The 15,342-nt window shown below is 41.1% G+C and overlaps 1 protein-coding gene across 1 annotated transcript in view; it reads left to right on the top strand.

Annotated features, from left to right (window-relative positions):
• Positions 1-1,255: 1,255 nt before the first annotated feature.
• Positions 1,256-15,342, top strand: part of LOC104157710 (RING finger protein unkempt homolog) — a gene marked incomplete at its 3' end in the record, with an annotated part of 27,155 nt that continues 13,068 nt past the window's right edge. Inside the window, exon 1 of the mRNA XM_009695147.1 lies at positions 1,256-1,374. Coding sequence (XP_009693449.1) covers positions 1,256-1,374 — 119 coding nt within the window. The remainder of the gene's footprint in view (positions 1,375-15,342) is intronic.

The raw sequence follows: 15,342 nt of genomic DNA, 5'->3' as shown, positions 1-15,342 counted from the left end.
CCTCGTGCTGGGCCGGTAGCCCCTCGCCGCCGGGCCATGCGCGTGTCCCCTCAGGTGTGGAAGCAACATGCGTGGTCCCGCTGGCTGAGAGTGTCACCTCGGTCCTCCACCCCGTGAGGAGTCCTGGGGGCTCCTCAGGCACCTGTGGAGGGAGGAGGTGTGAGGCGACGGGCGCCATGCCGTGTGGCGGTCCCCAAGGACCGAAACCCTGCCGGCGTGCACCTCGTGTGGTGCTGGTCTCTGAGGGATGGCTTGAGTGGGGCCCCTCGTCAGGACAGGCATCTTTGAGAAGTTGCCCACAGGCAAGCTAGGGGTGTGTTTTACACATGCGTGTGAGAAATGTCCCCCATAGAAATGTTACACAAGAAATGCTTGTCCTGTTCCCGCCTTTTCTTACACCGCTCGGGTGCCATTCCTCTGCGAAGGAAACACAGTTGGTGCGTTTCCCCTCTTGGTGTGTATCACCTCCATTGCTGGAGACCGTGCCTCAGTGAAGGCTTATTGCTAGAATGTGTCTTCCCTAAGCAAAAAATACCATTTCACTGTGTTGTCCCAAGGATGTACGACCTCCTGGAGCTTGTGCTGTGTGAACTTGGCCTGTGATAAGTTGTTCGGGTTGGAAGTTGTGGGAATGATATTCAGCTCTTTTGCAATAGGGGTAATGGGGTGGATTGAGAGTGAGTGCTGTCTTCGTGAGGATGGGCTATCAATGGACATGTCATGGCTGGAAATAGGTCAGGTGTTCCCTGTCCTTCCTTAAAAGAAAAAAGTTTGGGACCGTTCCTTGTGAACAAAATATGGGTGCCAAACTGTCTACCCTTATCATTTCAGGGTGTTGTCCGCATGTGGAAAAAAATGTCGTACAAATTACCCGTATCTCTTGCTTGTGTTGATGCCCCCACCCAAAATGAGAAGGGCAGGTTCAGAATGTGGTCTGTATTTTTTTTTAGTTTGCATTTTCATAAGGTTGGTGATGGACTTCTTCCCTGCGTTTGCACTATGATACACGGAATAAAAAGAGCTGCAAGAAATGCAGAGGCACAGATCCATACAACCCGTATGCCTGCTGCAGGGCTCACAGGCTATTTGACATCCTCTTCCTTCAGGCTGTTCAGAGTACCAAGTCTATGTTTCGTGTCTATCGTGAAAATCCTGTTGTGATCTTCAGGGAGCTGGCGAGTCACAACCTCATAGGATACTTTATTTCTGGTGGTGTCTACAGTTAAAGTTTGACAACTTTCTAGGAGAAACTGGCATGAGGGAGTCTGCTAGGAGCGTCGCTGTGGTGGTAAAAGAGGGTACAGGACCTGCACTTAGAGGTGGAGTGACACCAGCGACAGAGGAGCAGTCGGTCAAAAGCGAGGTGGCAAGGAGGTGAGGTAGAGAGCTTGGAAGTACACTAGGTAAAGGAAGACAAAGGTGATAACATGGCTAAGCATGACCACGGAGAAACAAGGCTATCAAAGATTAGGAAAGAAACAGTTGTAGAAAGAGTTCAAAAAACGGGAGGGGAAGAAGGAAATTGGGACCCGGTAGCTGAAAAGGACAGAGGAGGAAAACGGGACAACGTGGAACAAAGGTGGTGGTGCAATTAGCTTCTTTCCAGAGGGCAAAATATGTATTTTTCAGATGGATGCTAAAAATACTTCAGTGAAAACAGTTGCAGAGGAGCTGAATAACCATAAGTGAAGGATGGGTTTGGGGGCTGCAGAGCGCTGACAGCGGGATGTGAGCCATACTTTGAAAGTCTTGGATTTGTACACTAGGTCATATCATACTGTAAACCTCCTTCTGATAACATATGGGAACTTATTTGGTGGTCGTTCATGTGAACAAGTTGTATGTTGTCAAAATGTAAATATTTTCTTTCTTTTTTTTCTCCTTAAATATAGTTTGTTTCCATAAAATGACATGAAGGTTACAAGTTGTAAACTCAAGGAAGCTTAATTATCTGCATACTTTGCTGTTCCCTGGGGACAGGCAATCTGGCGCTGAGGATCTCTTGTCTTGGAAAGTTTGGTTGTATTTGTTAGGAAATGTTCCAATTTCCATATTAGCGTTGCTTTCTAAACTCCTGGTATTATTCGCATGAGATTTTTAGGTGCTTTGAACTGCAGTTCTAGATCCTGTCAGGAAGCCTTTATATTTGTTCTGCATGTACAGCAAAAGAAAAGCTGAAAAAAATAGAATTAGTGATGCTATCTCACACCTTTGGCACTGTTTGCTAGCGGAAGAAGAGCCTAAAAACCCCCTTTGATTGCATCCTTGGTAGCAGCTGCAGCGTGCAGCTAGATGCTCCTGGAGACCAAGTCATTCTGCTATATGCCCGACTTCGCTGTTTCATTATGAATGGCGTGTTTCTCATCTGGGGATGTGGTATTCCTTTTGTAGAATTCAAGTGAGCAATGAAATACTCAACAACTGCTGTTGTGTTGTCTCTGGGTTGCGGGATTAGACATTTACGCCTGTGCCCGTTTCTTGCAATCCTGCAGCTCCCGTGGCAGGATGAGGTCAGTGTATTTATTTCTCAGAACAAAGGGGTGAGATGGGCTCATTTCTGGGGTACCTGTGGGCTGGCGTGGCTTTGATCTGCTTCGGGTGCTGTGCTGTGGAGGGGTTAATTGATTGCTCATAGTGGGAAGTGGATTTGGTTTGGGTACGCTCTGTCAAACCTCAAAGGCATTGACTTTGCACTGTTTCTTAGCTCTGGCTTGCATGATTATTCTGTGTGTATCTATCTTTGTCTTTAATGTGTTATCTACAAATGTGGATAGAGGCTGAGTTCAAAGAAACTGAAAGCAAGTGATCAGTCACTTGGAGTTGTAGATACCGAGTGCTATGGTGTAGTTTTGTTTGGGTACGGTCTATCCATTCGGCTATTGCCATATTCATTGGTTTTCAGTCAGGCTGGACTCTTTAATTGTGAATTACAAAGATTGTCTCCACTGCTTGGGTGTTTATTGATCTGGCAGAATTTAGATAAGTGAAAGTGGAGCAGTCCTTTGTTCACTGTGCATTCACCTGAAAGTCAGACAGTTTAATAACTGCAGGAAAGCAAACGTTCGGGTGAAGATAAATCAACCCATTTAATAAAAAAAAACAAAGAGTGCCTTCATTCTAGTCTCTTCAAAATACAGACACTCAAAAGCAGTGTTGAAAACATTCTGATTTAGGTGATAAACTCTTTGGGACACAGATTTGTTGGGCATAACCCAAGATAATTCTCTTGAGCGTGCCCGTCTTAAATACGAGCAGCCATCCTGCTGCTGGCTTGCACTACGCAAGCTTTATCTTGCAACCATTTAGATGCCAGCCATTGAGAGGTAGAAGGACTAGTGTGCTTGAGTGAAGGACATCGTAAGTGGGGCTGAAAAATCAGGTTGGTGCAACGCTTTAGTTATAGCTCAAATCAAAGACATTTTTGTATCTGCGTGTTTTTAAGTAGTGCCTTGTCTGGTGGTTTCTCAGCCTTAAATAGGAACTCTGATTAGGACAGTGATAGAAGTATGGGTGAAGAAGAAATAAAAATAGCAATAGGTGGACTTGGGTTTCAATAAAGACCTTGTACACACAGTCTTATTTATCTCAAAATCTTATGTTTAAATTCTTACTCAAAACCAATGGCACACAAAAATGCACCTCAAAGCATTTGTAGTAGCAGAGAGTAATCCTTATCTTCTTATCGGTGGACAGTGTCTTATCACTGGCAGGGTGAACACAGCTTCTCTGATCTCTAATGTGCAGACTGACTGACTGTGGAAAGAAACCCCAAAAACAGATGTGTAGCTAACACGTTTTCAGAGTTGTTGCTTTTTTTTTGTAAGTGGCTTGCTCTCCTAGGACCCTTAGCATTTGTTTGCATAGTCTGTTAGGTTATACTTTTGATGTGCTTGAATTGGGTGCTCTTCACAACCTAGCAAATATGTTTAGGCTTTTGCAACTGTTTTAAAAAACATTTTGTGTTCTTTTTAAATCATCAGAACTCTTAAAATAACAAACGGTGGCCCTAATTCTGCTTTGGTTTTACTGGTGACAACCCTTAGATCAATAAGCTGATGTGGACTTATACAAAAATAGAAACTAGCCCTGTTGTTTAAACAAAAAACCGAAACCAAAACAAACAAAACCCCAAACAATCAAAAAACCCCACAAACAACGCAGAAAGCAACAACAAAAACCCTCAAGCATTTTTAGCTTTCAGGTTTGGTAATACCCTTGGAGATTGTTAGGAAAGCACAGAGTAAGTCAGTACTTCTAAAGCAGGGACTTACCAGCAGTCTACTACATCATTACCTGTAAATGTCAGCTTATCAGGGAAGTATAAGCTGGTTATTATTGCTGTTTTTTAAGCCTATGTGAACTTCACAGAATACAAGTCCACCGCAAACTGTTATTAGGAAGTGTGAATAGTTACAGGGAGTTGGAAATACAAAGTATGGAGTGTGAACAGGAGGGGTTGCCTTCACGGTATGGGCTTACCATCAAATACATACACTGAAAAATCACACTCCAGATTTTATGGTCGGTCAGAGGACGAGTGTTGAAAGCCTGCAGGTTGGGAGATGGGCTGGGGGCCGGGGGGGGTCGTTTGGGCCTGATCGGTATGGGCTCTGTGCAGGATTGCACCGTGCTGCTGATTAATGCACGTGTTGAGGCAATAAGGTATTTCTCCCTTGTGTTGAAGTGGGGCTGGAGCTGTGGTTTGCTTGCTACGTTTCCACTTAATAAGTGAGTACTTTTGGATATCAAAAGTGACAGGGAATTCACGTACAGATAACTGCTCTATAGGTGGCATATAAATATTTTGCGGAGTGAAAAGTGTCATGTACTGCTTTGACATTTTTAGAATTCGTTTTGGTCTGGCAAGGCTTGGTATTTCAAAAATCCAAAACTCTGTGAAAGAGGAGAGGGATTCAGTCATGCATAATCATTCCAACTTGGAAAATGGTTCTTTAATTTTTTTGATTTAAAAAAAAAAGTATTATGTTAATGCTTATACATTGCTTACATTAACATATAGGATAATTCTTTGTGGCATGGAGGACAAAATTAAAATGAATAATTCTTATAGAAAACCTCAGAGCTTAGAGTTTCCCATTATATCATTTTTTTTCTCATTTTGTAGGGTTTTTGTAGGTCTAATATTTTTTATGTTGTGTGGCTTTATTTTAAGGAAAATTCTGTTGGCATTCCGTATTTTATTTTCTTTAGATCTATGCTTTCCACCAGAATAAGGTTTTTCTAACTTCTATGAGGGGCTGAAAAGTGCAGCCGCCTTGTTACAAAGGGTCTGACCAATGTCCTCTGGCAAATCTTCCTGCAGTGCGTTACAGCCTTTCTGCCTGGCTGTGTGCTGGATGTCACTGCCCCGCTAACAACGTGGCAGGAGGGAATGTGTCAGTACATCGGTTAATCACCCTTATTGTGTAGCATATTAACGGGAGCTAACTGTCACTGGTAGACTGTATTAATATACCAGGCTGTGAGCTGGGGCAGCCGGAGAGCAGGCACACGTTCCCTTCTGTTAACCCTGTTATAAGGAACTGTAATTTCTGAGAGAGGAGCAAAATAAAGAGCTGGAGCAATAATGTCTTAAATTGCTGCATCGAGGCTCATGTGAACCTGCTTGTCAGGCCCCTAAGAGCTATGCTGATTTTCAGAGGATGCTGAGGTAGTGTTTTGTTCCTTCCGTTAGCTTTTTCTTTTTGCTTTTTAAAAACTTCATAGATCTTTTTGAAAGCACAAGAGACAGGGCTGAAAGAGATGGTGAGAAGTTACCTGGCCCATCCCTTTGTCTAACAGAATCACCTGCATCTAAACTGTTTCTAAGAATTTGTTTGTCTAATTGTCATTGCTTAATACTGTGTCAGTTAGTTTCCTCCTAAAAAACCTCCTTAAACTAGATTTTGGTGAAATCATGGACTACAAGAGGGAGACAATCACAGAGACAATCACAATCTGTCTTATAAAGACTTTATAGAGTGTATAAACTTTTTGTAACATTCAGCACATCACTAGCAAATTGGGTACAAAGTTATTACCGAAAGCTATTCCCTGTGCACGCACAGAGCCAGCCAGCAATTCCCCTGGTGTCCTAAATTAATGAATGGTCACATATCAGCAGGCGGTAGAGCAAGTGCAATTTCTTAGCTACCTTTTTTCTTTACTTTATTGAGAGATAGTTTGTCTTTTATATCAGGGCAATCAAAAATACAAAACCTCACCAGAAGGGTACATAGGGAGATGCTAAAGGCTTGTGCTTTCTCAAACTCCACCTAGGGATGACAGCCAATTTAGATGTTTGTGATAATTTTCTCAGCAATCTCTGTGTTGTGTATTTTGATCAGTGCTTGATGCAGTTAATACCAGTTTGACATTTGAAATATCAGTTGGAATGAATGTTCCCTTAAGAGAAGAAATTGTTGGTATTCATTTTCTTAGCTTTGTTGCAGGCTGTCTTCTGACTCATACACCCTCACCCTGCTGTAGTGTTCATTCAGGTTTAGAAGGCTATTGTTACAAGAGAAGTTCTAGGTTTTCTTTGAAAGAAATATTTCAGTTTTAAGTGCTAAAGTGCCATGATGGCAATAAAAGTGCTAGCTCACTGAAATGCTTGATACTGGCCTGATTCTTATCTTTTGGTAAAAGTCAGAGACGTTTAATTGAACGTAGTTGTCAGAAAGCTGGCAGAAGAGAAACTTATATGAAGTTTGTGATCAGACAAGAAAACTGTTAGGCCATCCCTAGCTATCTGTTGGTCAAAAATTGCAAATACATTTCAATAGAGCATGCTGGTTTATTAAGAATGACGGCATTGTTATTTACAGTTAAGAAATTAAGGTTGGATTGCTTTTTATCATCATATGCCTAGAATTTCTTTAGATTGGTAAGCAGTCATGCACATATGGAAAGGGAAATAGTTTCTTAAAACTATACCTGATGAATATTTGAAAAAATCTAAATTAAAGTCAGTATTATTTTACTTGTTAGCTTTTGTCTTCAGCATGTCACCGGAGTTCAAAAAGAAGCTGTCAGTCTGCACCCAATATGCTCAGAGGTGATTTTTCTCCTCTAATTTTCAAGAGGCTTTCATTAATAGCACTTGAATGTTACCATCATAGCAGAAATAAAACCAGCAGATGCCTCAGGGCAATTACGCAGCTTCACAGCAACAACAACAACAAAAAATTGTTTGCACATTTAAAAGATATTGAGAGTGCCACCAGATTTATTCATGTATTGATTAGTCAAAATGGAAAATGAGAAGTTGTGGTATAGGCTGGGATTTGACTGCTTTCCCCTTGGTGGAGAGCTGGGATACATCTTGATGTCAACGTACCTGTTTGAAGCCCAGTCTGGTGTGGGGTTGTATAAAGGTCCTCCTTTGGACCAGTCTATCTGTTTGTGTAGGACTTTTATTCTGAGGTATGCCTGCTTTACGGAGTGTCGAAAGAGTCCACTGGGCTGTAGCAGACACGAATGAAGTCTGATTTGAGTGCTGAATGGAAAAGAAAATCGATTGAATGGCTAACATTGATTCCTCAAAATCAACCAGTAAGAGTTGGCTTTTATCTTTGTGCTGGCACGTGTATTACGGGATGCAGGTTCATGCTTGTTAGATAATCACTGTGTTTTGTTTCAAACTCACAACAGAAAATCTCTGTTCACAAATGTAAGCCTTTTCAAAGAGGCTGCTGCAAATCTGGTGGCATTTAACCCAAGAAGCAGCAGATACCATTTTATTTTCAGATGTAGATTGGTCTGCATGAGAGTGCTATAGATCTGTCATTTCTTGTGGAGTTATGGTATTCTGGTTTTGGTCCAGTGTAAGCATAGACCTTCAAACAGTTCATGTACTGTCTTAAAACTGTTGTGAGTGTGGGGCTGCAATTGATGTACGAGCTGTTTGTTAAATCATGAGGGTTTTTGGCGTGGTCAGGAGAAGGAAGGCTACTGTGCTCTATTTCTGAAGCATCTCTTGTGAGACAAGATGTTGAAGGTTAGCTGCCTAAAAATGCTCATGAAAGTCTGTAACTGAAACCCTGAACTATGTAATGGTTCGTATGGAAATAGTATTTTTCTGAATTAGCCTTTATGAATTCTTGCATGTGGGATGTTTTGTTTTAGGGAACTAGTAAAGTGAGTAACACAAGTTTTAAGATGGCCCAGCCCTATTCCCAGCCTTCACTTGTGTTTCTACAGTTGCTAGCCCTGGGTAGGCTTTGTTAGTGACTGAGTCGATGATGAGAGAAGTAGTGGAAAAAACTTTACTGGAAACTGGAACTTTAATTTTCGCAGCACAGGGCATTGGTGTATTATTCAGACCTTGATTCGTTGTAGTCTAGTGCAGCAAACCTCATGCATGTTAACTCCATTTGAACTCTACCTTTCTGCAGATGTTCTCCATGTGTCTGAGACTACAAACACTAAGGCTAGGATAAAGAGGCATCATCTATCCAATCCAGTTAATACCAGATAGAAAATTTATCTGGATATAAGCTGAATAAATGAAGATAATAGACAAGTCTGTGGGTGGATGTTTTTGCAAAGTAATTAGTAGTAAAATATTTAACTGCTCCTATTTAAGCACATGTTGATATATTGTGCTGACAATTAAACCAGGTCTAAACCTTCAACCGTGTACAGCTGTCTGGATGCAGTAAGCTCCGGTGTTTTCACTGAAACAATTAGGCTCAGCCCACATGTTATTGAAAAATAATTATTTTACTATGATCCTGTTTTCATAGACTCAGCACTTACACAGGTGCTGTAGGGAAGGATTAGCGGCAGCTAAATAGTTTGTAGAGCAGAAACCAACCCATGGAGTGATGACGGTTGTCTCAGTTGAGGGTGATCCATGTTTGAAAACAAGGAGGTGTACTTTAGGCACAGCTGTGTTGTTTACATAAACTAGCATGTCCAATTGAAAATATGTCATTTAAACTTGGAAAAAATAGGCCGTGTTTTTAAAACATTGCATGAAGAGTCTAAATGCTTAGTTAATTTTGAGGTCATGTGAAGTAATACATGTTCATGGCCAACTAATTTGGGGAAAAAAGAGATCAAACACAAGGAAATGTAAATGTAAACTCAAGGCTTTATGCAGAGTTTTGGATCTTGATGAATGGCTTTTAAGGAAACATCTCTGAAATGTAGTGCAGTTAAATGTTTGCATATGCCCATGCTTGGATTGTTTTAATTAAAAAGGTGAAAGCTCTGTGTAAACAAACACTTGCGTTTAAGGTGGAATTTATTGGTAGGCTTGGTCATACACATTTCATGGTCCACTGATGCAACAAGTTTATGCTTTTTAAAGAGAGCACGCTGCCAAAAATGGACTCTGTTTTATTCGTTGGGTTTGAATGAGACAACTCAATGTATGCCAAGCCTAAGGGATGTACAGCTCGAGGGAAGTCTGAACAAGCACCTCTTTCCCCTGACACCCACAGACTGTAACACAATTGTAACTCGGTGGAGCTTGTGTCTTGGTTATTCATGGATGTGATAAATGTTCGTTTTATTGAGTTAACTCCGAGTTGAAAGCCTTCATTTTCTTTCCTCATCAAGACAGAGCATTGGTGAGCTACTTTGCTGCAGCATGGTATTTCTCTCAAAACAAAGCCGTTTTTGCTATAACTGTGGGAAACCAATGTTTTGCCTGAAACTGGTGCAAGGCTGTCTTCCCGTGATGGGCTGGCACTGTGCTGTAGTGTCTCTCTTTGATTTTCCTTAGTATTTCAGTGTAGACAAGACACAACTGTTTCTGTCTGACACTTCTCTTTTAATTGAAAAATGTCCTGATCATTTCTGATAGTTGTCAACACGTGTTATTTTTAGCATGAACTTTTGCAGTCACTCAGATAAAGTTCTTAACTGTAAAATATTGGTAGTATATAGTTCTTTCCTCGCTGCTGAATTGAATTAGTTGCATTGTTGTCCACCCCATGATCGCCTTTGAAATCCAGAAGTAGAGTTACAGTAGCGATCAGGTTACTGTTGAATGTGACTATTGTACTTGTTGGTATATTATCCTTAGTTTTCTGTAATCTAGCAGTTTGTATTTTACCTTCTGCAGTACACACTGTCCTTTAGCATTTATTTGGAAGTGTCCAGCTCAACTTCACTTACTAAATCAATCAGATGCCCAGAAAAAGGAAGACTTGTGATTGCTGCCTACCTGTTTCTGTGGTGAAAAGTGAGGGAGCCATGGGCTATGGATGTGAGCAGTTGTCTTTTTGATCACTAAGGTACACAGTGAGTTATATGAACTCTTAAAACGAAAAAACCTCCACATCCAAACAAGCCCAACTCCATGCATCTGTAATAAGTCTCTCCAACTCTTACTTTCTTTATTTGCCCTTAGACTGACATTATTGTCAAGCTCTAATGGAGAAGGGGAAATCTAACAGCTTTAAAATCACACAGTGCTGTCTGCTGTGTGACCTTTTTCCAGTTGATAGTTCAATTTATTTAGGTGATAAAGAAAACACTGAGGCATGTGAAGTCTATCTTCTTGACAGATGTGAGCTTACTGAAACTTTTTCCTCATCCTTTTCTCCTTCCCCACATTCACGATCAGCCTTTTGTTTTTATAAAGTGATCTATATCTTTTTCTTTGAGATTTAAATGCTTTCTAATCTTTTCAAGGTTTACAAAACTGCACCTGGCTGTTGAGGTTATGGAAAGGCAAAAAGACTGATAGTTGTTGAGATGTACTGAAAGAGAGATGTTTGGATTTTCTGTCAAGTGATGCACGGCATATGCAAAAGCCTTGGCGTGAAGTGTGAGGGTTTGGTCAGGTCTGTGAGGTGGTTTAGAAAAATGCCATTAAATATGGAAATAAAGGGAAATATCCAATAGTAGTGAACCACAGTAACTGATAAAGATTACTGGTAAAACGTGGTCGGAAGTTTTCCTGAAATCATGATGAAAACCTTCACAATTGCTGCTAAAAGTGTTTGTTATTGTTTGGTATTCAACAGTGATTTGTGTGAGGCTCTCTTTCAATATTAGATTACATCTATCAGTAAGTAAAAAATATTGTTTATTGAAACAGACTTATCTTAACTACTGCTCTTACTAGAAGGATGCTAAATGTCTCCTTGCAGAGATTTAGGCAGGCTGTAAGCCAGGCTCCTGGTAGTCTGCAGCTGTCAGTTGATGAATTTGGTTGCCTTGTGCACACCTCTGGGAACAAGGAACAACTTCTATGAAGATAGGTTGTTGTTTGTTTCACTTTTTTTCTCCCAAATCCCATGAAATCTTGAGAGTCGAAGGCTATGTTCCCTGGCAGGAAGCTTGCTTTGCATTGAAATGCCAGCATTTTATAAGATATTGTGGGAATGCTGGTATCAAACCCTTTCTCTGAATTATTTTGGGATGACACTATTCTTTAAATCCACTTTTTTTTCCCCCTCTCTCTTATTCTGGAATATCTTCTTTGCCCTAAATGCAAAAACACCTGAGCAATGTCAGAGCTGCGTATCATGAGTTTTCTCTATCAGTAATGATATGTTAAACGAAAGGTGCATTAGTAGGATTTTTATTGAGTATCCTGTTGGAATAAGTAGATTCTGTCATGCACCACTGACTCATTTCAATTGGAATACCACAGTTCAGTAAAAGAAAATAATTGAGTCATGGGTTTCTTACTTAAAGTGTGTCTGATATCATCTCTTGCAATAAAATTTTATGAGGGTGAAATGAATTTAGAGAGCTGATTAAATATGGACAATTCTTTTCCTCTTGTGTTGGGGTAGCTCTTTGAGCTTAAGAAGAAAATAGCAGTTTTGAAAATATTTTCAATAGATAAGCATTATTGAATTAGAAACATCTATATTTACAGTTAGATATTTTCTTCTGAGTTTTGCAATGCTGCCTACTTTACAGGCAGTCTGTTGGGTAAGCACACCCTGGTTTACCTCAGATAATTTTATCTGTGTTAGCTCAAACCACTAGTTTAAAGCGAAGCTGGTGAATTTTTGCTTTGGATTTGTGTGTGTGTGTGTGTGTCTTTGCCTAAACTGAGTTAGGAAAACTTTCTCCATCCTGCTGTGTGGACAGATCAGTGCCAGTAGGAGCTTCTAGCAAAGGAAAGCTGAGAGCAGTGACCTCTGTCATTCAGACTGCATTTTTCAGGAAGGATATCTGTCTACAAATGAGGTGAACTGGGACCACTTGAAACTTTATGAAGAGGTCTATGGCCTCATGCAGTCCCATCTGAAACAGCAGGACATGACTGATACAAAAGTGCCTGCAAAAGTCCCCGGCATTCTCATGTACTTTTGTGCCAATGAAATTATATCTTTGCCAGTGTGATCCTCTCTGCTGAGAGAAGGCAGACAGGACGAAAAGAAATGGTAATGGCAGAAGAGCGTTTTCTTCCTGGTTGCTGAAACCTATCAGGAACTTAAACCTTGGTATAAAAAAAAAAAAAAAAAGGCACACAACCAAACACTTCATTTGTAGATTTCTTGGTTACATTTGCCTCTGTGGGCTCTTCTGGACAGTGGCTAATACTAGGAATCTTTATACAGTCCTGAACTAGTAATTTCTAATATTAGTGCTAATAATAAAGCAAAGTGTCTACACTAGGCTGGACTTTACAGAAATGACCAGCGCCTGCGCTGTCTGAACGTGGGCTGGGCTGCCTTCTCTGGGTCGTTCTTGTGCCCAAGGAGCAGCTGCAGGGATGGAGCCCCACTGACAGCGGCCGCTGCTCTGAGCGTGGACCTGCCCACCAGTGTAAAAGATGTCTGTAGTTTACACTGCTCTAACACCAGATAAACAGTACTGGTACCAATAACTTAACGCAGGCCTTTACTAAGGGTGTTGTAGCATAGTTTCGTGGGTGTAAACACACACCCACGTGCATGTGAAATCTAGATGACAGTGGTGTTAGATCTCACTATTGTCCTACATTTACAGACAGTGTCCTAGTCTGGATTAGCCAAACAATTATCTAATGGTTTTCTCTCTGGTGTCGTACTGCTGCAGAAGATTCAGATCCTGTTTATGAGCCTCTGTGCTCTCTTTGGGCCCGAGAGGAATTTTGGCAGAAAGGGGATTGTCTGGGAGGAGCAAGGAGGGCTGCAAAGGAGAGGAGCTCATCTTGGGGGCTATTTCAAATAGCGCAGAGGGCGTTGGAAGCAAAGGAGGGCCGAGCTTTGCGTTATGGGAGCAACAAAGGTTTGGAAGGGTTGATTTTAATCCTTTTGTTTCCATGCTCCTCAGTATTGTTTCTCTCCGCAGTCTTCCTGATGCCTCTGTTACAAAGCAGACTTTTCTGTTGGCGTCAGTGTGCATCTTCCAGTGATTTCAGGGAGCTTTGGGTCAGGCTTTTAATGAGGAATTAGAAGCTCAGCTGTCTTCATGCATTACCAGCACATTTTCCTGAATTGAGCTCACACCACTGCATGCGTGACTTATGTCAAGTTTGGCAGGACGTCTGCGGCCCTGGAACGCGGTTCGGATGCAGGTATCCTCTCGTGCTGAGCTGCTCGAGCGCGCTGGGTATGAACAGAGCCAAACCAGTAAAGCAAGAGATCTCTGCAGCAGCAGGCGATGAATGTGACCAGGACAAGGCTGTAATTATTGAGTTTAAAAACGAAGTTTCTAGGTTAGAGTTTCTTCTTGGTGGTGGTGTTCGGAAGTACAATTTTTTTTCCTTTTCTCCCACCCCACTCATCTCTTTTCCTGCAGCTCCTGGAGCAGGTTGCCGCTCAGTTCCTTCAGGGCGGAGGGGGAACTAGCTGCCATCATTAGCTGCAGATGTAAACACTTGCTGCCCTGCCCTGGAGAGTCGAGCTGCTCCTGGCAATTAAAGACAGTTAGCGGTTCCCTGGCTAGTGTAAATTCTTGCAGAGAGTAATTGCTGCCCCTACCCGCATCCCACCACAGAGAAACTGGAATTTGAGCAAAGTAGCATTGGTTTTCTTTTCTAATACTTTGCCACTTCTGTCCATCTCTGGGAGTTCCCAAAGCTAGTCTAAGAACCTCTCCTCTTATTTTCCTAGTGAAGGAAACTTTCATTTCCAGTAGTGTCCATCCTGTTCGGCAGCAAGTTCAGTTCAGGGGACTTTGATCTGGCCAGTCTTGTCCTATTTGTTTAGAATTGCTTTTGTCTTTGTTTAGTAGGGCTTATAAATGATAACATTTCCTCCAGGAATTTGAGTGTTGCTGTTGATGTTAATGTAATATCAGAAGACTGTGCTATGTGTTTTCCACATCTTAAAAAATTATATGGGTTTGAAAATACGACATATACATACACACATACAAAAGAAAGTGCATATAAAGTAGACCAATATAGAACTAATTAGTTTTACCTTTTTTTTTTTTTTAATAAATATGGAAGTAACTTCTATATACGGTGGAGTAATATTTCTTCTGTCCCTCATATCAGGGCTGTAGAGTTTCCTGAGATCTTTAGAGAGGAGTTGAGAAACGCAAGTTATCATTGCTGGATTTCCTCTTCCTGTACAGGCACAGCACTTGGCTGACACGCTGTGAAATGTGTACCAGTTATCAACGTATTTTCAGTTTCAAGGGTCATTCAAAAATTCCTTTTCTCAGCTGTTCTAGGAAAAAATTTATAGAGACCATTGACACCAGAAGGATCTGTCGTGACAGTGTTTTCTGCATTTTTGTTTAGAGCCTTTGCAAAGAGGCTACTGAAATATTAATAGCTTTCTGCTTTGTGAGACATCACATTGCAGTAGTGCGGTCTGTGTATCCTTTCTATGTTCCCAAAACACATGTGGTTTAGATGCCTTTCATATATTTTAATACAAAGTGGCTGATTGAGTGGTCCATGTTCTCCCAGAGGAGCCAAAACTCACTTCATGGATCAAGAAAATACAGGGCTATAAGGCAATTTACCGTTCAGGCTATTGTGGAGGATGGTGATTTAAAATGTTGTAGTGACTTGAAAAAAAGAAAAACCCAAAGCAGTGATTGAAAGGCTTGAAATGACTGAGTTAATGTGACAACTCTCCTTTTCCTCTGTTGAGCCTATTGCAGAGGTGATCATGCACGGTTAATGTGTTGTGCAGAGCTCAATGGTACCTGTTTGCAGGACTTGCTTTGAAATTGAGTGAGTGATCATTTATTTAATAGACAGCATTAAAGAATGAGTTTCTGATGAAGCAAGTTAGGTGTTAAACACTTTTCAGGTGAACCATTTACTTATGTAATTATATCTCATTTACATTATAATAAATGTTCTCCAGGGAGTTTAGCCAATCATGAAATGCAATTAATTTTCAAATGCTCTTCAGCAACAATTGACACTCCAGAGACCGAAATCCCTAGTCAGTGTGTACATTTTTAAACTCTCATGCT

Source organism: Cariama cristata, unplaced genomic scaffold (assembly GCF_000690535.1).
Source record: "Cariama cristata isolate BGI_N322 unplaced genomic scaffold, ASM69053v1 scaffold14262, whole genome shotgun sequence".
Lineage (NCBI taxonomy): Eukaryota > Metazoa > Chordata > Aves > Cariamiformes > Cariamidae > Cariama > Cariama cristata.
This window is presented reverse-complemented; position numbering and strand designations above follow the sequence as displayed.